Consider the following 21,651-nt stretch of genomic DNA (forward strand, 5'->3'; position numbering starts at 1 on the left):
GTGCAGTATTCTCAGATGACCAACCCCACTCTCCCAAGTGGGGCTGGGGTGGGAGTGCTTTCTCCGTGTCCTGGTGGGTGAGTCAAAGGGAAAGACTTTGCTGGTATCTGACCCACTACACGGAGATGGCCTTCCCGTCTCCTCCTCCTCCCTGCTCATGAAGTCCACCTTCCAGGAGGCCCCATTCGGTTTCCTTCTGAGCCTTGGGGGTCAATCCTCCGGTCCATGAGGATGGCAGATGAATCGCTGAGACTCTTCCTTGAGTCTCCCTTCCGAGGGGCAGAGCAGTAGGAGCCCCTGCCGAGTGAAGTTTGGTCTGTTGTAGGGGAGTGCCAGGAAAGGAGGCTGGAGACTGCCACCCACCCCCTTTTGAGGCATCGCTTCAGGAATGGGCCTTCTCCGAGACTTCTTGGCCTCCCAGGACAGCTTGGCCTCTAGTGAACTGATTCCCAGGGACACCCAGCACCCCCACCTCCAAGACAGGTCCTCAGGCACCTTGGCCAGAGCCGGTCCTGCTCAGGGGATGCAGCCTCAACTTCGGCCATCCCTTTTGGGATGACAGCCGCCCCCCGCCCCACATTACACTTGTTCTCCACCCTTTTGAGACAAGCTGCTGGAGGATTCTAGTCGAGGATCAGGCCACCGCCTCCCCCACCAACCTCCCCAAACCGGATGTGTCTGCCGCCCCCAGGACCCCAGCACGACTAGACCTCGGCAGTCTAGGGCATCGCGGAGTCAGCAGCGCCCCGGGGCGAACCAGGGCCAGAGGGGGACCCACTGGACTCCCCGGGGGCCTTCAAGGGCACCTGCCCAAGGCCACCCAGCTCGCGGCGGCCGAGGCTGCGGAGCGGAGCCGGACCTCCCAGCCGTCGGCGGGGGCGGCAACCGCCCGGGGCCTTCCCACGGCTCGGCCAGCGCGTCACGGCGGGGGCGAGGGGGCGCCCGGGGCTGCGGCGCAGGAAAGGGCCCTGGGAAAGGGCGGCGGCGGCGCCCCCGGGGCGGGGCCGGGGCGGGGCCCGACTTCCCGGCTCGCCGCCCGCGCCTCCCGGCGGAGACCCGTGCAGCCCGCGTTCATGATGAAGCGGCCCCGGGAGCCGAGCGGCTCCGACAGCGAGTCCGACGGACCCATCGACGTCGGCCGCGAAGGCGAGCTGAGGTAAGGCGGGCTGGGGGTGCGGAGCGCGCGGGGGCGAGCCGGCTGGGAAGCCGCCCGACGGGCTGGCGAGCGCTGGGCGAATCCTGGGGCGGCGCAGGTGTGGCGCCACTGTTAAGCGCACCAATATCCAGGATCCCGCGCGCTCTCCGCCGTTTAGGGCTGGGGATGCTTCATGGAGGGAGAGTTCATCTCTGGGTCTGAGGTCCGGTTGGCGATGTCTTTCTAAGTGCCCGGGCGAGGCTACTGGCAAGGACTTTCCCTGAAGATCTTAGGAACCCTCCCGGGCTGTTGGTATCACACCCCCTGGTTCAGAATGCAGTGGCTATGAAGAGTAACCACACCTTAATTCTCCTCTAGCTTAGGTGCACTTTTCATACACTACACACACAGAAAATTTTCCAGGGGAAGAAAATCCCCCTTAAGCAAACTGGACTTTGGAATTAAAGTTTTAATATTGAAAAAAATAATCGTTGACTTGCCCGTGGTCAATGCAAGGGCCTCGACTCCAGTCAATCCCAGTGCCCTTTCTACCACATGAGCCTGTTGCCAATGTCTTTCAACTCTTGGTACATTTTCAGACCTGGTGTCAAACCTGTAGAACAAACTAGACTTGTAAAAGCTCTGCTACGTCCCAGTTCTGTGAACAAGCTAAGTTTCGGTTTCTTCATCTATAAAATGGGTATAAATAATAGATCTGACCTCATAGGATTATTAGGAAAATCAAATGAGATAACCTATGTCAAAAGCTTCACACAGAGCCTAGCACATAGCAAATGCTTAATTAGTATCAGGCACTCAATATGTGATACCCAGAACTTGAAAGAGCAGTGGGGACTGACTGTGAGCCTGCAGGCCTGGGTCCTGGCCTCAAATCTGCCACCAACTCACCGTTTGACCTTGGGCCATTGCTTTCTGTTTGTGAGCCTGTTTCCTCGTCAGGAAATAAAGAACAGAGAGTAGAAAAGGGAGGCCTATCTGGTCCCTCCTGGCTCATCTAAACCTGAATCTCTAGACTAGATTTGCAAAGGGAATTCCGTTCATTCTTAGGGATGTTTCTGAGAGTATGTCATAATTTCAGTGAGCTCCAGTTTTCTGAGACCAGGGGATCCTTTTCAATCACAAGTCCAATAAAGGGCCACCACCTTCCAATCATTTCTAGCTTATAAGAGGAGGTAATTTCCTGTCCATGAGGTTTGGGGGTATATTATACAATTCCCTATGCAACTTACTAGCCTTTAAAAATTGTTTCGCAGAAACTGCTATTTAAAGAATCAGTTCTCTGAGTCTGTGCCTGCTGGGAGCAGAGGAAGGGACCAACTCCATGTGGTGGTGGTGGGGGGGTGGGATGGGGGGGTTGGGGGAGGTGTCTCAAGCTCAGTGTCATTGGGTCTTCATGAATCAGAGGCGTGAAATTGGTGTCAGAGAGCTAGGCCAATGGGAGCTGGCTTCTGTCCTCCCAAGAATTTGCAGCCTGGTCAGTGACCTGCCAGGTCACACAAAGTCCATGGGCAGGATGGAAGATGGAAGGAGAGACAGACTGTGAGCTGTGAGGGCACCTGAATGGGGAGAGGTCACTCACAACCAAATGTGCAAGGAGGGCTTCCTGAAGGCAGCGGCATTTAGACTATGGCATAAAGGATCGGTACGTAGTTTTTTTCCTATACAACATTTTGTCCTTTCAACCAGAGCCCATTTTTTGAGACTGTCTAGATTCTCTGGCGAGCAGACCCCCTCAGAGGAGAGAAAGCAGTTGGACATCTGGCAGAGGCGGACTTATAGACCCCTCTTTGTAGCACTCACCAAAAGGCCCTCCCCCCAGCAGACATCAATGCTTTAATTCAGGGAGCGCTGAACGATGCCTGCTGTGGCCCAGACCCTGGGCTGGGTGTGGGTTGAGGGGAGGGGGCCCAGATGTATCCTGCTCAGCCTCTGCCCTCAGGGAACTCTCTGAGAAGAAGAGCTTCATGGACAAAGAAAGCCATATAAACAGTGTTGAGGGCCAGGGAACTGAAGCAGCCAGCCTCTCCCCAGGGTCAGAGGCAGGGCTCAAACCCCTCCCCACTCAGAGAAAAGAGCAGGGCGTGTTCCACTGTCACTGTGGGCATCTGCCTGGTGGCCGTATCCTGCCCCGCATGTGAGAATCCCCCTCAGAGCTCCTATCTGAACCCAGCCCCCTGACACACGTGGGTCCAAACTGAGAATATACTTCTCCCCTTCTCCTCTGCAAAAATTTAATGCGCACCATGCCACATGTCAGGCGCTGGTTCAGGGTCTGTGGGCTGCTTCTACATGATTTGAGGCACATGGTGGCCTTTGAAGTCAGACAGACTTGTGTGTGACTCTCACCACCATTAACTTAGGCAAGTGACTACCCCTTTCTGAATCCCAGTTTTCTCCCTTTACAATATGGGGATGCTAATACCTTACCTCACAGGATGAGGCTTTGATAGGATAATGGACTTAAGGCATACAACTTCTTGCTTTGACACAAGGCAACTTCCAAATAAAGCTGCTCTCTAGGGATTTCCCTGATGGTCCAGTGGTTAAGAGTCCCCTTTGTAATGCACAAGACACGAGTTCAATCCATGGGCAGGGACCTAAGATCCCACATGCTGCGGAGCCACTAAGCCCATGGGCCACAATGAGAGAGTCTGTGCACCTCAGGGAAAGATCGCCTGTGATTCAGTGAAGAGCCAATGCAGCCTAATTAATTAATTTTTTAAAAACAGCTCTCTAAGGGGTCACTGTTTGGTTGGAGGGTGCCTTGTTCATGAGGCAGCATGGTCTAATGAAAAGCCTGGATGTCTGTAGACTGGACTTTGTGCCTCTGTCCCTCCAGCTATCAAATGATTATTTTTCCTTAGCGTGAAATGGCCCCAATACTTAACTCACAGAGCTATTGTTTGATAAATGAAACAAGCAAATGTGAAGTGCTGTCTAGAACAGAAAGTACTGGCTATGAAGTTTACACGGTGGGATGATGACTACATGGGGAGCAGTGGATGAGAAACCGGTAGACTTGGCTTCAGCCCTGTAATTTCGTTTAATTTGCTGTGTGACCTGGAGCAGATTCCTTCCCCTCTCTGAGTTTCCACATATTACAAGTGGGCTGAATGCTCTCTGAAAGCCTTTCACTGGAGACATTGTGAGTCTGCCTCTGGTTGATGGAAAATGAACGGGGTCACCTGCAAAGGCTCCTCAGGGTATTTCCCTAAAAGGAACTGAGGCTGACCGCTGAGGGTGGTCATGACTGGTGGCCAGACCACCTGGAAAGCTGCCTCTCCCTCAAGAGACCACCCCAGAATTCTGGCTAGGGATCCCTTGATGCCCATGGAACCGATCTTGTGACTCAGTGTATTTTCTCTGGGTCCCTGAAAATCTGCCTTATTTCCAGGCTTTCAGTCAAGAAGCTCTCACACCCTCTCCTGGTGTCAGGGCCAGATCACAGCCTGGAAAAGAGCTCGCTCTGGCTGGGCTCTTGGGAGCTGTATGGCTAAGGGGACTGGAGGGCTATTCAGGCAGACAGGAAGTAGGAATTAGGAGAGAAAACAATGCTGAATTTGGAGCCAAAAGACATGGATTCCCATGTGGGCTTTGCTCCTCAGCAGCTGCATAGGCTGGGCAAGCTGCTGTAGCTCCCCATGCTCAGCATCCTCATCTGTGAAATGGGGCTCTCCCTCAAAGGAGTGAAGCATCAATACCTGTGGTGATGCCCGGGTGAAATGGGGCTCTCCCTCAAAGGAGTGAAGCATCAATACCTGTGGTGATGCCCAGGTGAAATGGGGCTCTCCCTCAAAGGAGTGAAGTATCAATACCTGTGGTGATACTGGGTGAAATGGGGCTGTCCCTCAGAGGAGAGAAGCATTAATACCTGTGGTGATGCCTGGAAAGCTGTGATGTGAGGCATGCCTGTGGGATACAAGAGTGGAGGAAGAGGAATTACACTGCAGAGAATCAGGAGGGTGGGAGAAGGGATGGCTGAGCTCCCTTGAAAGGGAGGTGTCAGCCTCCAACAGATGGTCCCTGAGGAGGGATCAGGCTGAGAGGCAGTGACGCGCACAATGCTAACCCAATACTCCCGGAGACACCTTACCCACCCTGGAGGGACAAAGGCCGTGTTTCTTAGTAGACCTTGGCTCTTGTGGCTTGTCCGGAGTGAAGCTTTGTAAACAAGCCGCCCTACAGATCTCAGGATCTGGCCCCTTGAGCCTTGGGCCTAGCTTGCTGAGCCATCCCTCCCAGGAGTTTTCACCCACCTTACATTCTTGTCCAGATGTTTGGATGGAAATAGCCTTTTCCAGATGTAGCTGGACAAAGCCAGGGCCATAGCAGTAGGTTTGGCAAATGTTGATTTGGTCTCCCCTGCAACCTTCTCTTTTTGAGCAGTGATGAAAATGATCCAACCTCTAATGCCAAGAGGGTTGTCAAGTGGGCTGGAACCCTCCAGGCGCGCCACATATGCCATTTCATGAAGGCCTAAGACCGTCGATTTTATGGTGTCACCTCTCTGTCCTTCAGTGATGCCAAAGGCAAGGGCAGGAGGCGGAGCTCAACCACGAGCTCTGTCATGTTCCAGGCTTTGCTGAGTACCGGGCACAACTGACATGAGACAGACATGGTTCGTGAATGAGACAGACATGGTTCGTGGCTTCATGGAGCTTACGGACTTCATGGAGAGATAGACAGTCAAATCTCAGGTGGGAGGGGTGATGTCAGAGAAGACTGCCCCAGGAAGTTGGCATTTGAGTTGAGATCAGAAAGGTGGTAGAAGTTACTAGGCAAAGGGGCTGGAGTTGGGGTGAGGAGAGGGGGGTGGACCAGGGAAACAAGTATGTGTCGCCAGAAGGGATTGGTGCATTCACAAGCTGGAGCACACAGAGCGTCTAGGAGGTGACGGGCCAGCCAGGCGACCTGAAAGATGGTGGCCTTGATCTTTGGGAAGTCCTTGAGAAGTTTAAGAGAGAGACATGATCTGTTTTGTTTTTTTTTAAGATTTTAAAAAAATTATTTATTTTTGCCTGCACTCCGCCTTTGAAGCTGCACACGGGCTCTCTCTAGTTGCAGTGAGCGGGGCCACTCCCTGGTTGCAGGACTTGGGTTTCTCATTGTGGTGGCTTCTCTTGTTACTGGCTTCCCAGGTGGCACGGTGGTAAAGAATCTGTCTGTCAGGGCAGGAGATGCAAGAGATGTGTGTTTGATCCCTGTGTCAGGAAGATCCCCTGGAACAGGAAACAGCAACCCATTCCAGTGTTCTTGCCTGGAAAACGCCAGGGACAGAGGAGCCTGGTGGACTACAGTCTGTAGGGTCGCAAAGAGTCAGACACGACTGAGCATAGCACAACCACAGTAACCTCTGTTGTTACACAGCATGGGCGCTAGTGCTCGCTGTGGTGCAGGGGAATCTTCTCAGAGCAGGGATCGAACCCGCGTCCCGTGCATTGGCAGGTGGATTCTTAACCACTGGGTCACCAGGGAAATACTGAAGACTTTTTTTTTAACTTCTTTATTGAATTTGTTACAATATTGTTTCTGGGTTTTTTTTGTTGTTGTTGATTTATTTGGAGGATAGATGCTTTACAATTTTGTGTTGGCTTCTGACATACAACAGCGCTAATCAGCCATTGAGTATACATATTTCCCCTCCCTCTTGAACCTAACCCCACCCCACCCATACCCCATCCTACCCCTCCAGGTTGTCACAGGTTGAGTTCCCTGTGGTATACAGCAACTTCCCATTAGGTATCTATTTCACGTATGGTAACGTACATGTCATTACTTCTGTTTTATATTTTGGTTTTTTGGCCACGAGTCATGTGGGATCTTAGCTTCCCCAACCAGGGATCAAACCTGCACCCCCTACATAAGAAAGCAAAGTCTTCACCACTGGACCACCAAGGAGGTCCCAGTATTTGCATCAGTATGATCATTCTGCCTGCTTGTAGGGGGTAGTGGGATACAATAGACTCCTGCAGACTAGAAAGGTGACGGAGGCTTGGTCCTAAGATTGGCAATGGAGATAAGGGGGACAGGTGTGAAATATATTTTAGACAGGAATGGGCAGGTTTTAATGGGATAGGTGAGGACAGAGAAGGAATCAGAGATGGTGGTTGAATGCTCACCTTGCAGAAATGGGAGATGGGTGCCTTTACTGAGATGAGAACCCGGGCGGGGGTGGGGGTGGGGGTGCAAGGAGGTTTTAGGTGGAGAGGAGCTCTTAGGTTCCTGTTCAGATGTGTGTCTGAAAAAGCAGGGGGAGTCCTCTTGTCTGCAGTTATTTGTGGCTGTGATGTCTTCAATGCGAGCTGGGCTCTGGGAGTCTGGGGCCTGGCCGAGGGCACCCAGTCCAGTCCTAGGTCTGAGTGGGGCCCCTGGCCTGTTGGCCAAATGAATGATCCTAAGTGCAGCCCAGCAAATCCCCTTCACTCCAGGAGAGCCTCTGAAGCAGGAGACCCTCTGAAGCAGGAGACCCTTAAGACGGCAAGCAGTTGGGCTGAAAGAATATCAGAGGGGCACGAAAAGCCCCAGAGGGCTGAGCCTCCTCCACGTAATGGGAACTCCTGGAGTGTGAGCGAACATCCATCCTTCAGCGAGGCCCGGCGGACTGGAGGCCCGAAGTGATGTGAGGCTAGGGCTTTCTGGGGAGGACGGGGCGCGTCCCTAGAGTCCAAGAGGGGCCTGTGACCCAGATGCTGCCTCCCCCTCGGCCTGGCCGCGCAGCGTGGGAGGAGGCGGCAGCTGCAGGCGGGCGGAGGGCGGGCGGCCGGCGCGCCCGGCCCGTGGGAAGCGGCGGCATCTGTTCTTTCCACGCTCGTTCCCAGCGGCTCCCTCTGAAACCCAACCCGCCGGCCCGGCCTCGCCGCCGCCACCGCCGCCGCCACCGCCGCCGCCCGTGCCCTCCCCCGCCCCGCCCGGGGGATCGGGTTGCAGGAGCCGGTTGGCCGGGTGCGGTTCTCCCGAGGGCGAGGGGCAGGGGCCGAGGCCCAGCGGGTCAGGTCCGGGCTAGAGTCAAGCCCCCCGATCCCATGGCCCTAGCCGCCGGCCACTCTGGAGCAGGAAACTCGGTGCAGGGGAGGACTTGGCCCAAGGAGAAAAGAGCCCCCCGGGAAAAGGGGAGAGAAAGCGCCCCCACCCACGCTTGCCCTGTACCTCCTCCCCCCCACCCCCGGGCCTGGGCTCCGAGGTCAGCCCAGGCCAGGGAGATGGTCCTCTAAAAAATCAGCCTTTCTCTTCCTCTCCAGCCAGATGGCCCGGCCGCTGTCCACCCCCAGCCCTTCACAAATGCAAGCCAGGAAGAAACGCAGAGGGGTGAGTGTCTTTCTCAGCAGATTTGCGGAACAGAGGTTTGCCCTGAGTTCCCAGGGGCCTGGCCCAGAGAATCCTGGTCAGAAACCCCCCCGGGGGGCGGGGGTCGTTGGGCGGGGAAGCGATGCTGCCTGGGTTCAAGTCCCAGTTCTGCTGGTAGTGAGCTGAGTGACCTTGAGCAGCCACTTAACCTCTTTGTGCCTCATTTTCTCATCTGTGTAACTGAAATCAGGATGGTACCTTCCTCAAAGGGCTGTTTTGAAGTGAATTAATGTAATGTGCTCAGAGCAAAACGTGACACGTAACTAGCCATTATTATTTATCCCAGTCTTCCCCACTTCTCTCTGAGCCTGGAACTTTCACTCCCTCCCAGGGTGCTGAGGGGTGAGTTAGGGGGACAGAAGAAGGATGTACCATGCTTCTGTCCTGGAAGTCCAGAGACCCAGAATCCAGCAGAGACTAGCCCCACCACTCACTAACCAAAAAACCTCCTCCATCCAGCCTCATTCTCTGTCAATAAAATGGGCGTCATACTTTCTATCCTGAGATAAGCATCCTCCATCCAGCCTCATTCTCTGTCAGTAAAATGGGCATCATACTTTCTATCCTGAGATAAGCATTCTGCTACCAGTGTCATGAGCTGCGAATGAGCTCTTGGGAATGAAAGGCCTTCCCGGCTGGAGAGAGCCATGCCTAGGACTCCTTGACTTCATGACCCAGCAACTGAAGGGGGTCTTCTTGGCCCAGCAGAGGTCTCCAGGGTCTGCTCTGGGGCTGTGGCTGGTGTTTGTATTCTGATTGATCGGTGCCCTGTTGTATCAATGGTTAATTGTGTTGAATACCACTCCTCAGATCAAGACAAGAGATCTGAGTTCTATTCCCAGCCTTGAACTTCCTTGCTGTGTGACCTTAAGCAAATTGCTGCCCCTCTCTGAGCCTTATTTTCCTCCTCCATAATGTAAGAATGGATTTATCGCCCTCACAGGAATATTGTGAAGGAAGATGAGTGAGTCACTGCCCATCAAAACATGTTGGAAACTGTGAGGAAGTGCCTACTTGGTTTTTGTTTCTTTCCTCGTTGCTTTTTAGATCATAGAGAAACGGCGCCGGGACCGCATCAACAGCAGCCTTTCTGAACTGCGGCGCTTGGTCCCCACTGCCTTTGAGAAGCAGGTATGTGACACTGCTGACTATGCTCGAGGAAGTACAGCGTAGGTTGCAGATAGGATTCACTTCTCACGGCATCTCTTACTGATGGGTGGCAGCTGCCTGAAGTGCCGTGAAGTGCCTGTCTATGGCCAGGAATAAGGGTGATGGAAATTCAGATTGACTGAGGTGTCTTAGGGGCTGTGGCTTTATGTCCATCATCAGGTTGAATTCAATCCTCAGGACGATCCCGAAGGATTGGGACTATGATGCCCATTGCACAGGTGAGGAACTGAAACACAGAGAGGAGAAGTAACTTACTCCATGCTCCAGATCACACAGCTAGTAAATAGCAGAGTGGAACTGGAACACAGACTGTGTGATCCTACAGTGCCCTGTCCCTCGGCACTACTGACATTTCCAGAGCTGTGTGAAAGTGGAACCGGCTGCTTGGGGAGTAAGGCTCTGTCATTGAACATGCTGGGGTGGAGGGACCCCTTGAGTGAGACAATTGAATCAATCAGACAACCTCAGAGATCCTCACTGTGTGCGCCACAGCACCATCATATGTCCTGTGACGTCCTTTCGCTGGAGAGGACAAGTCAGTCGTTCCATCGACCTTTACTAAAACCTTCACAAGCCCAGCCATGAGCTAGACTTAGTACCTACCTTCAAGGGACTCACATGGAGAGTCCAGCCCTTAGGTTTCACCTGGGGGACCAGGTGATGCTGGAGTCTCTGGAAACATTTCCCAAGAGAGAATGAAGGACAAGCAGGCGCTTTGGGGTAAGACTACGAGCCAAATCTTGGGTGTGTGTGTAGTGAGTATGAAGTTGGATTTCTGGTAAAGCTGATCTAGGAGGCAGGTGGGTATGCAGGAGTGGCATTCTGGTGAGGGTGCCTGAAGCCACGGGGGTAGAGGGGACCCTCTGAGGAGAGTGCACAGAGCAAGAAAAGTGGGCCATCACCCACTGGGAACACCACCGTTTTAAGGGTCAGCTAGAGCAAGAAGACAAGGGAGGAGAGCGTTTACAAACTGATGGTAGAGCAGGCTAAAATGACAACCAAAGAGAATCTATTAGCTTTGGAAGGCTTGGCCAAAACAGAAGCCCAGTTTCAGGCACTGGTGGAGCTGGAGGAAGAGGAGAAAATTGAGGCAATGAGCGTTGATTACCCTGTGCAGGGGAGGTGAGTGACAGAGGTCAGCTAAAGACCATCGCTCTTCTGTATTCTGTACACACAGGGGTCCTCCAAGCTGGAGAAAGCTGAGGTCCTGCAGATGACGGTAGATCACTTGAAAATGCTCCACGCCACTGGAGGCACAGGTACTGATACTACACTCTCCCGGAGTCATTCCTGCAGCCAGTATTTGGGTGCTGGGCCCTGGGGATATAGTGGTGAGCAAAGCAGACATGGTCCCTGCCCTCGTGGAGCTCACAGTTCACAGAGGGGCTGAAGCAAAGCTTGTCTCTCTTCTTCCTTTGGCATCACCCTCTCTGCTTTCATTGTTTCCCTGTATCCTGCCCTTTCTTCAGCTCCACTCCTGCCAACCTTGAACCTTGGAGGAACTCTGCTATAACAGACTACTGGTCCCTCCCTTCCGCCAGGGCCTTGTTAAGCATCAGCCTGAATGAGCGCATTCTCACGGCAATCCCAGCGGGAGATTTTTAGCCATGGCGGTTCATTGGTGTGCCGACCCACTGATCTAGGCTTCTGGACTCTTGTGATCTTGGCGGTGTTGCGGGGAACATGTCACACTCACAGTTAAAGATCACTTGTGGGATGGTAGTAAGATGCAAATGTAATTCATTCTGTTATTTTGAGCTAGTCCACTACAAAAACGTCACGGAACTGCGGTTTTTAAAAGACTTCTGGGCAAGTGGAAATTTTGAAGCTGCTCTGTGTGTTTTCGTAATTTCACCATTGGGAAACTGTGAAAGCTCCACAGACCTTGGCTGTGAAGACTTAAGCCCTGAACCCTTAACTTGCTACCCGTCAAGGAGACAGTTGCATTTTAAGTGAGCCAGCCTGGTGCCTCTCAAGCCTTGGTGTGCAGCAGTGTCATAGGGCAGGCAGAGTCGTGGGTCACACCCCAGCCATGCCAAGGCAGTATGACTGGACTGGAGTTTAGGAATCTGCCAGTTTAGCAAGCATGCCTGATGACCCTGCTGCAAGTAGTCAATTGGAAAACTTCCACTAAAGGAATGCGTGGCTGACAGTGGAAACTGTCTCTAATCAACCAAGGGAGGAGATAGTTCAAGCTACATTTATATTTACCCAATTTAAAGAAAAATAGTGACTAATATTTTGGCATCATTTTATAGTTTTCAAAATGCTTTCTCTAATGTTATCTCATTTGATTCTCATAAGAATCTCGAGGGTGGGTGGTGGTGTCCTCACTGTTTTCTGGCTAAGGGCTGATGGAAAGACAGAGAATTGTGGCTTAGAGCACTGGCTTTGGATCTGAACCCTGACTATTGCTTACTAGTTTTAGGACCTTAGATGAATGATTTAAGCCCTTTATTCCTCAGTTTCCTCATCTCTGAAATGGGACTAATGATAGGTTTTTATGAAGTTCAGATTAGCTAGTTCAAATTAAGTACTTAGGAAGAACCCAGCAAATGTTAGTGAAAAAAGAACAGTCTACAGAGAGAGGTGATTTAATTTGCTCAGAGTTGCACAACTAAGTAGACACCAGAGCCAGGTCTTGCCTCCAGGGAGGCCTGGCTCCAAACATAGTCTCCTGCCAAGCTGTCCCTCTGGGGGGGCCTCAGCCATGAACCAGGGACTGATATTTGTTGCCATGATCATGAGGCCAGTCCTCACTGGGGCTGTTCCATCCTTGCCCAGAAGGTGACTGAGAGAGGGGCAGGAGCGGAGAGGCAGTGAGAATGTGAATACTCTTGTTGGAAGTCCCTCTGGTCACCCCAAATTGATTATCAGGTCCCCAAAACAGAGTTTGTGGCTTGAGGGCAGCCACTGAGGTCCAGGGTGGGATCCTGCTTTCTAGACTGTGCTTGGTGCTGGGAAACAAACTCGAATACCTATGGGGGGCCAAGCAGTCGTATAAATGATAGTTCACTTTTCATTTGTTAGGTATTTCTGTGCACCATTTCATTTTGTCCTCCCTTCTGTATGTAGCAAGTACTGTTACATGCCCATTTCACAGCTCAGGAAATTGAGGCACGGAAAGAGTAAGAATCTTGTCCGTAGTCAGAGTGCTGGTGAGGCCTCCGAAGACCTCCTGCTTCATGGCTACTCTCCGCTCCCCTCTCCAAGAACTCTCCCAGCTCGGATGGCTCTTACCCCCACCGCCCAGCATCCACCCCATCCTCAGAGCTGTTCCACACCTCCGTGTGCACAACCCTTTCACATCTGGCAAGCGTCTGCTTGAATGAAGTTATCTTGGCCACAGAGTTTCTTCTTTGGGTTAATCATGAGTTACGATGAAAACAATATATTTTATAATGCTCTGCGGTTAGTGAATTTATTTGGTCCTCAGACCGCACCTCCTCAACCCCAGGTGTGTGTGCGTATGCTCATTTGTATCCAACTCTTACAAGCCCATGGATTATACTCCACCAGGCACATCTGTCCATGGAATTTTTCAGGCAAGAATACTGGGATGGGTTGCCATTTCCTCCTCCAGGAGAGCTTCCTGACCCAGGGATCAAACCTGTGTCTCCTGCATTGGCAGGCGGGTTCTTGACCACTCCCACTTTACAGATGGGGAGACTGGGTCTCAGAAAGGTGAGGTGACATGCCCAAGGTCACAAAGGGGGTGAGTGAGAAAAGCAGGTTCAGAACTCAGGACAGTCTGACCTCAGGCTCTGTGCTTGTCCCCTGCCCGGCATGCTCTCATCGTGCCTCACTTTTCAGGATTCTTTGATGCTCGAGCCCTGGCGGTCGACTTCCGGAGCATCGGTTTTCGAGAGTGCCTCACTGAGGTCATCAGGTACCTGGGGGTCCTGGAAGGACCCAGCAGCCGTGCAGACCCCGTGCGGATCCGCCTTCTCTCCCACCTCAACAGCTACGCAGCCGAGATGGAGCCTTCACCCACGCCTCCCGGCCCCCTGGCCTTCCCTGCCTGGCCTTGGTCCTTCTTCCACAGCTGTCCAGGGCTCTCTGCCCCGAGCAACCAGCTCGCCATCCTAGGAAGAGTGCCTGGCCCCATGCTTCCCAATGGCTCCTCTCTGGCTTACCCCATCCCGGCCCTCCGAGCAGCCCCCTTGCGCAGAGCTGCTGGCACCATCCTGCCAGCCCGGAGGAATTTGCTGCCCAGTCGAGGGGCATCTTCTACCCGGAGGGCGCGCCCCCTGGAAAGGCCAGCTGGCCCCCTGCCTGTGGCCCCCAGTGGCAGGGCCGCCAGGAGCAGCCACATGGCACCTCTCCTTCGGTCTCCTTCCCCTGCCTCCCCTGGCATGGTGGGGTCTCCTGCTTATGTGGCTATTCCTGCCCCCAGGCCCTCTTCCCCGGGGCTAGCTGGGAGGCCAGCAGGAGCTATGCTTTGCCGTTCCTGGGTCTCCGAGATCACTGAAGTTGGGGCTTTCTGAGCTGGCTTTGCCCCCAGGAAGGAGGAGAGTTCTTTTTCTAGGAGTTCTAAAAATGGCATTGCCTTTTCTGCTCTGCTTCCTGGACTGGTTATGTATGAAGGTATCTTCACCCATCCAAGGAACCCTCCTCCTTTGGCCCATCTCCCCTCTTCACTGCTTGTTCCAGCTTCTCCTGGAGCTGTTCTGATCTCAGAGTCTGGGTCTCATTTCTTCCCTGGACAGAGGAGTCCCAGGAGCGTCCCCCAAGAACTGTGCCCAGACCCCTTTTCTGCCTGAGAACACATGGGGCAGTAGGCATTAATCTCAGGTCTGGGAACAACGCTTTAAAAGGCCCAATGACCTAAGGCGTGCTGCTTCCCCAGAGATCAGACCCCAGCCTGTCGCAGTGACTGCCTGGCTGCAGCCTTTCCAGGCCCCTGGGCCGGAACATAGTGTCTATTTCACTTCCTGAGACAGAAACCGCACAGGGGCCACTAAGAGGTCTCCTGGGAACCCTGTCTGCCCCAGCGCACCTATCTCCTCCCCCATCCCAGTGAACCCCAGAACAGACCTGCTGTCCACCACGGCTAACACTGGGGACTGGAGCCCAGCAGGGCCGGCGCCTATGCTCTTCCCAGCTGCCGACACCCACCCTCCAGGTGACCACAGTTCCCTGCACACAGCTGGGAGGTCTCTGGGCTCCGTGACTGGGTGTCCTCACCCCCAGGCCCGGCTGGTGCCCCTAGACAGGAGCCAGGCTTGTGCAGCAGAGAACCCGGCTCCCTACCTCCCGCATGTCACCTCCTCCGGGCCTGTGGCCCCGTCGGACACATAGCACAGCAGCCGCGTTCCCACGTGACGGCGCCCAGAGAGGAATCCTCTTGGGAATCAGCACCAGACGTTTGTGCTGCCTGGTTTGCATCCGGCTCACGGAGCCCAGACGGCTGGGATCGCCAAGGGCTGTCAGGCTGGACAAAAATAGCTGTGAGGAGGGCCGAGAGGAAGGACAGTGAGAGGCGGCTTGGCCCTTCAAGGTCGCGCAGTGGGTCGAGGGCCTGGGATCCTCTTCACCTGGGATTCCACGCGGCTGGCTGGCTTTGCCCAAAGGCCCTTGGGTTCCCCAGTTCCCACCCGCCACTTTCCCTCTAACGGGACAAATGGCCCAGAGACCGCCCCCCCCCCCCCCAGTGGGACAGCAGAAACCGAACAAGATGGGGAGGGCCAGAGCTGACACCGCCCGCCCAGCGCTGCCAGATGATTGTTAAAATGAAGAAGCACTTCTGTGCCTATTGACAAGTATCTGCTTTCCCCGACTGCCTCCGGGTGCCTCCACCACGTGGCTTTTGCCCAGGACTCCAGGCTGATTAAGGCCTGGCTGCCCCAAGGCCTCAGGGCCCTCCCGCTGGCAAGTCGTTGGTGCTGACTGTGCGGTTACCAATTGCTTCTAATGTCACCCCTGGAAGAGCCTCCCACCCCTACCCTGTGATGGAACTACCCTCCACAGAAGCTGAGTTTGAGAAGACTGCAAGGGCTTAAAAAGTAGAGTTTGCAAAAGCCCTGGGGAGAAAGGGCCCTTTCAGACAAATGGGTAGAAGAGCAGAGATCATGTAAATGACCCAGAAAGCTCTTTTGAGAAGGCGAATTCCTCAAGGAGGGATAAAGAACGAAAGGGATTCTTTTACGCCTCAATGTGAGGTGGTTGGATCAGATTCTGCGGTCTTCCACCTCTTTCTGCGTGGAGAGAGACGTCATTTCAGGGAGCGGGTCCCTGGCCGAGGTTGCTGCTGAGGGACACAGAGACGGAGGGGGGCTGCCAGCGGGTTCCCGGGGGTTGGGAGGGGGCACAGAGGGTGGTGGTGGAAGGCAAAGACCAACTTCACCTTTCTTACAAGGGGCAGGCCCCTCCTCCACCCTCCGCTCTTCCCTGGCACCCTCCTGCTCCCCGGACATCAGGTCAGTGCTCCAGTTCTGCAGTTTGACCACCTCCTAGCCAAGAATACAACATTTCATGGCAGGACAGTGGGAAACGTTTTTCACGTTTCAAATACCCTGTTTCAGAAGAATCAGTTGACACCGTTGAATGAGGTAGGAATGACCCAGAACCTTAGCGTCTTAGTTGCTCTTGGGTTCATTCTCCCTGAGAGATTGTGGGGGAAACGGTGACTCTGTGTGTTGGTTTCCATGGCTGAGGGCACATGTATCTTTGTTTATATTCCCAAACCTTTCTGGTGCCCCTGACTCCCACCCCATCGTTGGGGTTGTCACATATATTCAATAAAGGTGTTTTTTTTTTTTTTTTTTTCAGCTTTTCTGAAAACCTCTGCAAAGTTCTACTTCTTACATATGTCTGGAGTCCATCCACTTCTCTCTGAGCCCACAGCCCCGACGCTGGTCTGGCCACAGCAGCTCTCCCCAGATCTCTGCCCTCTGAAAGGTCACTCTGCTTCCTTCTTGCTTTGCCGGTCAGTTCTCAGCACAGCCAGAGAGGGCTCTGAACATGCAAACCCTAGCATGTCAACCCTGGTCTCACAGCCTTACTCCACTTCCCTGTTATTCTAAGGATAAAAGCCAAGCTCTTCTGCTCCCAAATCCACTTCAGCCTTTTTCTTGCCAATCTCAAGCTTGTTGCCTGTGCTTCTCCCACCCGGGCCTGCCTTCATTTCTTCCTTACGCCAGCCTCATTCCCATCTCTAGGACTTCGCATCTCCTGTTCCCTTTGCCAAGGATGCTCTTCCTCTCCCCTTTGCAGGCTGACAGCTCTTCATACCCTCAGGCCTTGGCTGAAATGTCACCTCCTCAGAGAGTCCCTCCCTGACTCCGGGGCTTGACTCTATCTCAGAGTCCTCTATTCTTTTCTTCTCATATGGAATTTACCTTTGCACGTCCATTTGTGTGTGTACTTACTGGTGAACTGCCTCCCCCACTGGCGCATAAGCTCCATGAACGAGGCCAGGGACCACGCCTGGCTTGCACTCCACCCTGTATCCAGTGCCAAGCATGGTGCTGGGCTCAAAGTCAGGGTTCAATCAATATTTGTTGAAAAAATGAACTGGGGGAAGTGAAGAATCTTCTAGACTCGTGTTATTGGATGATTCGGGCTCCTCTGGACTGAACCCCGTGCTGGTCAACTTCAGGGGTGGCTGGAGAGCACATTGAGAGCAGGACCAGGGGACTGGAAGTTCTGGCCAATGGTGAGGGGACTCTGGCCAAAGAAAAGCATGAGCGTGCTTGCTCTGGAGTGCACTGTGACAGCTGGGAACAGGCAGGCCGTTTCTGCCAGAAGGTCTTGTTCTTCACTCTTGGCCCAGTTCTCGTCAATGGATTTGGCTTGCGGTGAATCCAGGCAAACATTTGCAGAGGTCTGCTCCACGCCAGGCCAGGCATGGCAGAGCCAGAGGGGACGAGGTGACCCTTGAGGGGGTGCACCCTCTGTCTTAAGTGGCAGTTGGGTGGGATGAGAGTGGAGAGGGAGGTCTGTTGAGAAGGCTAAGGGGTATCAGCCTCTGCTTAGTGGGGGTCATGAGGGAAGGAAGTGCAGGAAGGAAGCCTTCCTGGAGGAGGCTGAAGGGAGGTGTTCTAACCATGAAGGGAACATCCTCTGCGGCAGCTCTGGAACATGGCCTGAGACAAGCACTGCTTTCAGTGGCAGAGTGAAAGACAGGTAGTCTGGGCACTGAAGCCAGACTTCTCAGGTTCAGGCCCCATTTCTGTTCACTTATCAGGACTGTGGTCTTAGGCAAGTTACTTAACACCTCTGAACCTTCTCATCTTTAGAACAGGGATGATAGCTGTCATAGCTACTGTTAACAGAGCAGTAAACTACATACCACTGTGCTAAATGCTTTTCTTGGAACGTCCCCATCTTATTAAAATATAGAAGCTGGGCAAGACATAGTCTACTAAGGTTAGGCAACAAGTGAGTGGATAATACACAGAAAGTCCTTGGTATATCCCACAGGATATGTATGAAACATGAAATGCCCAGTCCACTTTAGCCATTCGTGTTATTAATGGAAAGAGGCTGGATCCAAATTGTGAATGTCATGCAGAGTTTGGACTTCAGCCTGTAGGCAGTGTAAGCCATGGAAGGTTTTGCCAGGTGAATGCCAAGCTCAGACCTTGTTTAAGAAACTTCTGTTTGGCATGGTGTGGACAACTGGGAGGAGCAGTATTCAGACTCAGTGCCACCTGTTCACTGGAGACACCTCAATGCTTTTGAAACATCAGCATCCAGACTCCAGAGATGATGGTTTAACTTACCTGCAGTGGGATTTGGGCATCCCATAAGGCAATGTGAAGATTCAGGATTTCTTTCTTGGTCAAGATAAATTTCAACTCAATAGGTGATCTGGACTCCAGTTTATGAGCCTGAAAAGGCTGCTGCCTTCTGCAAAGTAGAGAAAAACTAATTTCCAAGAGGGTATCTCTGTTCTCCAGCACCATCCTAGTCTGTGGCCCATAGTAGATACTTAAGAAACTTTATGTGTTGAAAACTTTAGGAACTTAGACAGTTGCCCTCTGTATCTGTGGCTTCCACATCCACAGATTCAACCAGCCATGGATCAATAAAAATTTTCTTTTTAATTCCAGAGGGACTTCCCCGATGGTCCAGCAGTTAAGACTCCACGCTCCCATTGCAGCAAGCCCGGGGTTCAATCCCTGGTCAGGGAACTACATCCCACAAGCCACAACTAAAAGGTCCCACATGCTGCAACTAAGACCCAGAGCAGCCAAATAATAAAATAAAAATAAATATTTTTTAAAAGACATTAGCTCCCTTCCCTCCTTCCTAGAGAATGAGGGTGGGAAAAATCACATCTGGATATCATCTGATCCCATTAATAGCAGCAAACATTTTCAAGCCCTTGATCTATATTATCTCATATAATCATATAGGTGATATTTCATATAGTAGTAGGTTCTAGTGTCCTCATTTTACAGAAGAAATTGAGACCTAATTTGTTAGTGAAAGTATCCAAAGTTCAAAACACTAATGAATGTTCTAACCAAAATTAGACTTCCCTGGTGGCTCAGATGGTAAAGCATCTGCCTACAATGCAGGAGACCTGGGTTCAATCCCTGGGTCAGGAAGATCTCCTGGAGAAGGAAATGGCAACCCACTCCAGTATTCTTGCCTGGAAAATCCCATGGACAGAGGAGCCTGGTAGGCTACAGTCCATGGGGTCGCAAAGAGTCACTGAGCGACTTCACTTTCACTTTCAACCAAAATTAAAACCTAGATCTGTCTGATTTCATTTAAAAAAAAAAAAATTATTTATTTGACTGCACCGAATCTTAGTTGTAGCATATGGGATCTAGTTCCCAGGGATAGAACCCAGGTTCTCTGAATTGGGAGCTCAGAGTCTTAGCCACCGAACCACCAGGGAAGTCCCTGTCTGATTCCATCTTAATCAATACAGAGCACGGCTTCCTTCCCCAGCAGCCTCTTGTAACACAAACCCAAACCATTCAGTGGCAGGTCATATAGGGCTGGTGGTCTGGGCTGCCATGTTAGCCTGCGAAGCCCTCCAGCTTGGCCATGCTCTTTTCCCCTGTGCTAGTCAGAGTAAAGCTCAGCAGCTGTAACAAAGAGGCCCAACAATAACTCCGTGGGCAAAAGAAGATGGAAGTTTATCTCTCACCTAACTGCCTAGTGACCATTCCAGAGCAGCCAGAAGCTGTATCCTTTGCAGACATTGTCGAGCCCAGATTCCTTCCATCACGATTCCCTGCCATTCTGCAGAGCATTCTCCCTGCATTGTTAAGCTAGGTCTCCCTGAATTCAAGCCAGCAGGAAGGGAAAGAGAACTTGGCAGAGATGTGGCCACAGACTTAAAGCCTGGGCCTCGAAGTAGCAAAAAGGTGTCCCGTCCAGCCACATTTCCCTGGTGAGAACGTTAATGAATAGCCACATCGAACTGTGAAGGAGGTTGGGAAATGAATTTTTGCCCTATTCTCTGACTAAGTGTGAATAAATATTGGTAGATAGTTTCTGTCACTTCACTCTTACCTCTTATGCTGGTTGGTTAAAGAGAATGTGGGAATCAGTGTCATCAGTAGCTACCACCTGGCTGGTTGTGTGTATGTGTGTGTGCATTTGATCTGGAAGACAATTCACTTTGAGTTGGAGAAACCAAGAATAGTGGCTCCGCAGGGGTAGGTTGAATACCCATGAATGGCATTGTGTCTACTGGACCCAGGTCCCTGGAGAAATTGCCTAGGACACACGGTGTAAGAAAGGAGCGTTTGTTGCTCTAGGATGCCCAGTGGGTGCCATGCTGCCTGATGATCAGCACCTAGGGATTGTGTACCACGTGGAACCCTCAGGGCCTTTCTGCATCCTGGCTCCCACTTGGCAGGAGGCACGGACGAATGCTTGCATCTTCCCTGACCTAGATGGCTGCTGTGCTTTTTTGTCTTCCCAGCTACCAGGGACACAGCCAGCTCAGGAGCTCTGGGTCTCGCAGGGCTGTGGGTTCTGTTTATCTAAGTTGAACCTCTCATGAATAGAGCCTCTGAGATGCCTTCATTGGTTACTTGACAGTGGCAGGTAAAAAGGGGCCAGGTGTTGAGTCTCCAAAGACAGACATCCAGGCTCTGGATTCTTCTTTTCTGCTTCATGTATGAGTTAAAAGAGGGCTTCCCAGGTGGCTCAGTGGGAAAGAATCCACCTGTCAAAATGCAGGAGACACAAGAGACGCAGTTTCGATCCCTGGGTCAGGAAGATCTCCTGGAGTAAGAAATGGCAACCCACTCCAGTATTCTTGCCTGGAAAATTCCATAGATGGAGGAGCCTGGTGGGCTACAGTCCATGGGATTACAGAGAGTAGGACACGACTGAGCAACTGAGCATGCATGTAGGAGTTAAGAGAAGCTAGACTGTTATTCAGGCCGTGAGTCGCAGAAAGCTGGTGGCCCTCAGCCCAAGAGCTATTTTTTTAAATTGAAGGACAATTGCTTTGCAATGTTGCGTTGGTTTCTGCTGTACGTCGATATGACTCAGTTATAAGTATACGTGTGTCCCCTCCCTCTGGAACCCCCCTCCCTCCCACCTCTCTAGGTTGGCATAGGGCGTTGAGCTGGGCTACCTGTGCTGCACAGCTGCCTCTTGCTGGCTGTTTTACACATGCTAATGTATGGATGCCAATGCTGCTCTCAGGCTGTCCCGCCCTCTCCTTCCACTGCTGTGTGCACAAGTCTGTTCTCTATTTCTGCAGAGTTAGTCCCTCAGTCGTGTCCGACTCTGAGACTCCGTGGACAGAGGAGCCTGGAAGGCTACAGTCCATGGGATTCGCCAGGCAAGAATACTAGAGTGGGCAGCCATTCCCTTCTCCAGGGGATCTTCCCAACTTGGGGATAGAACCGGGTCTCCCACATTGTAGGCAGATTCTTTACCATCCTAGCCACCAGGGAAGCCCTGAGACTACTCAAGTGGGTTGCCATGCCCTCCTCCAGGGGATCTTCTCGACCCGGGATCAAGTCTGAGTCGTCTCTTATGTGTCCTTTATTGGCAGG

At 52.5% G+C, this 21,651-nt stretch overlaps 1 protein-coding gene across 3 annotated transcripts; it reads left to right on the forward strand.

The window, feature by feature from the left end:
• The first annotated feature begins 1,073 nt into the window (after positions 1–1,073).
• On the forward strand, positions 1,074–16,402 carry HEYL (hes related family bHLH transcription factor with YRPW motif like). Of its 3 annotated transcripts, none has more exons than XM_068964599.1 (5): positions 1,074–1,156; positions 8,395–8,461; positions 9,548–9,631; positions 10,848–10,929; positions 13,484–16,402. In XM_068964599.1, exons 1-5 carry the CDS (start codon positions 1,074–1,076, stop codon positions 14,155–14,157), a joined length of 990 nt encoding a protein of 329 aa, XP_068820700.1. In that variant the 3' UTR covers positions 14,158–16,402. The 3 variants fall into 3 exon arrangements, with proteins under 3 accessions (XP_068820700.1, XP_068820701.1, XP_068820702.1); XM_068964600.1 differs by lacking the exon at positions 1,074–1,156 and adding an exon at positions 2,689–2,798 and having other exon boundaries at positions 8,399–8,461; XM_068964601.1 differs by lacking the exon at positions 1,074–1,156 and adding an exon at positions 2,699–2,798.
• The last annotated feature ends 5,249 nt before the right edge of the window (positions 16,403–21,651 follow it).

The sequence above is a fragment of the Capricornis sumatraensis genome, chromosome 2 (assembly GCF_032405125.1).
Source record: "Capricornis sumatraensis isolate serow.1 chromosome 2, serow.2, whole genome shotgun sequence".
NCBI classification, from domain to species: domain Eukaryota; kingdom Metazoa; phylum Chordata; class Mammalia; order Artiodactyla; family Bovidae; genus Capricornis; species Capricornis sumatraensis.

Bases quoted from the DNA above. Each gene is read 5' to 3' on its own strand.
- HEYL (XM_068964599.1), top strand. From the start codon at position 1,074: ATGATGAAGCGGCCCCGGGAGCCGAGCGGCTCCGACAGCGAGTCCGAC. The intron at 1,157-8,394 runs GTAAGGCGGGCT...CTTCCTCTCCAG, and splicing joins GGCCGCGAAGGCGAGCTGAG to CCAGATGGCCCGGCCGCTGT. The intron at 8,462-9,547 runs GTGAGTGTCTTT...GTTGCTTTTTAG, and splicing joins CCAGGAAGAAACGCAGAGGG to ATCATAGAGAAACGGCGCCG.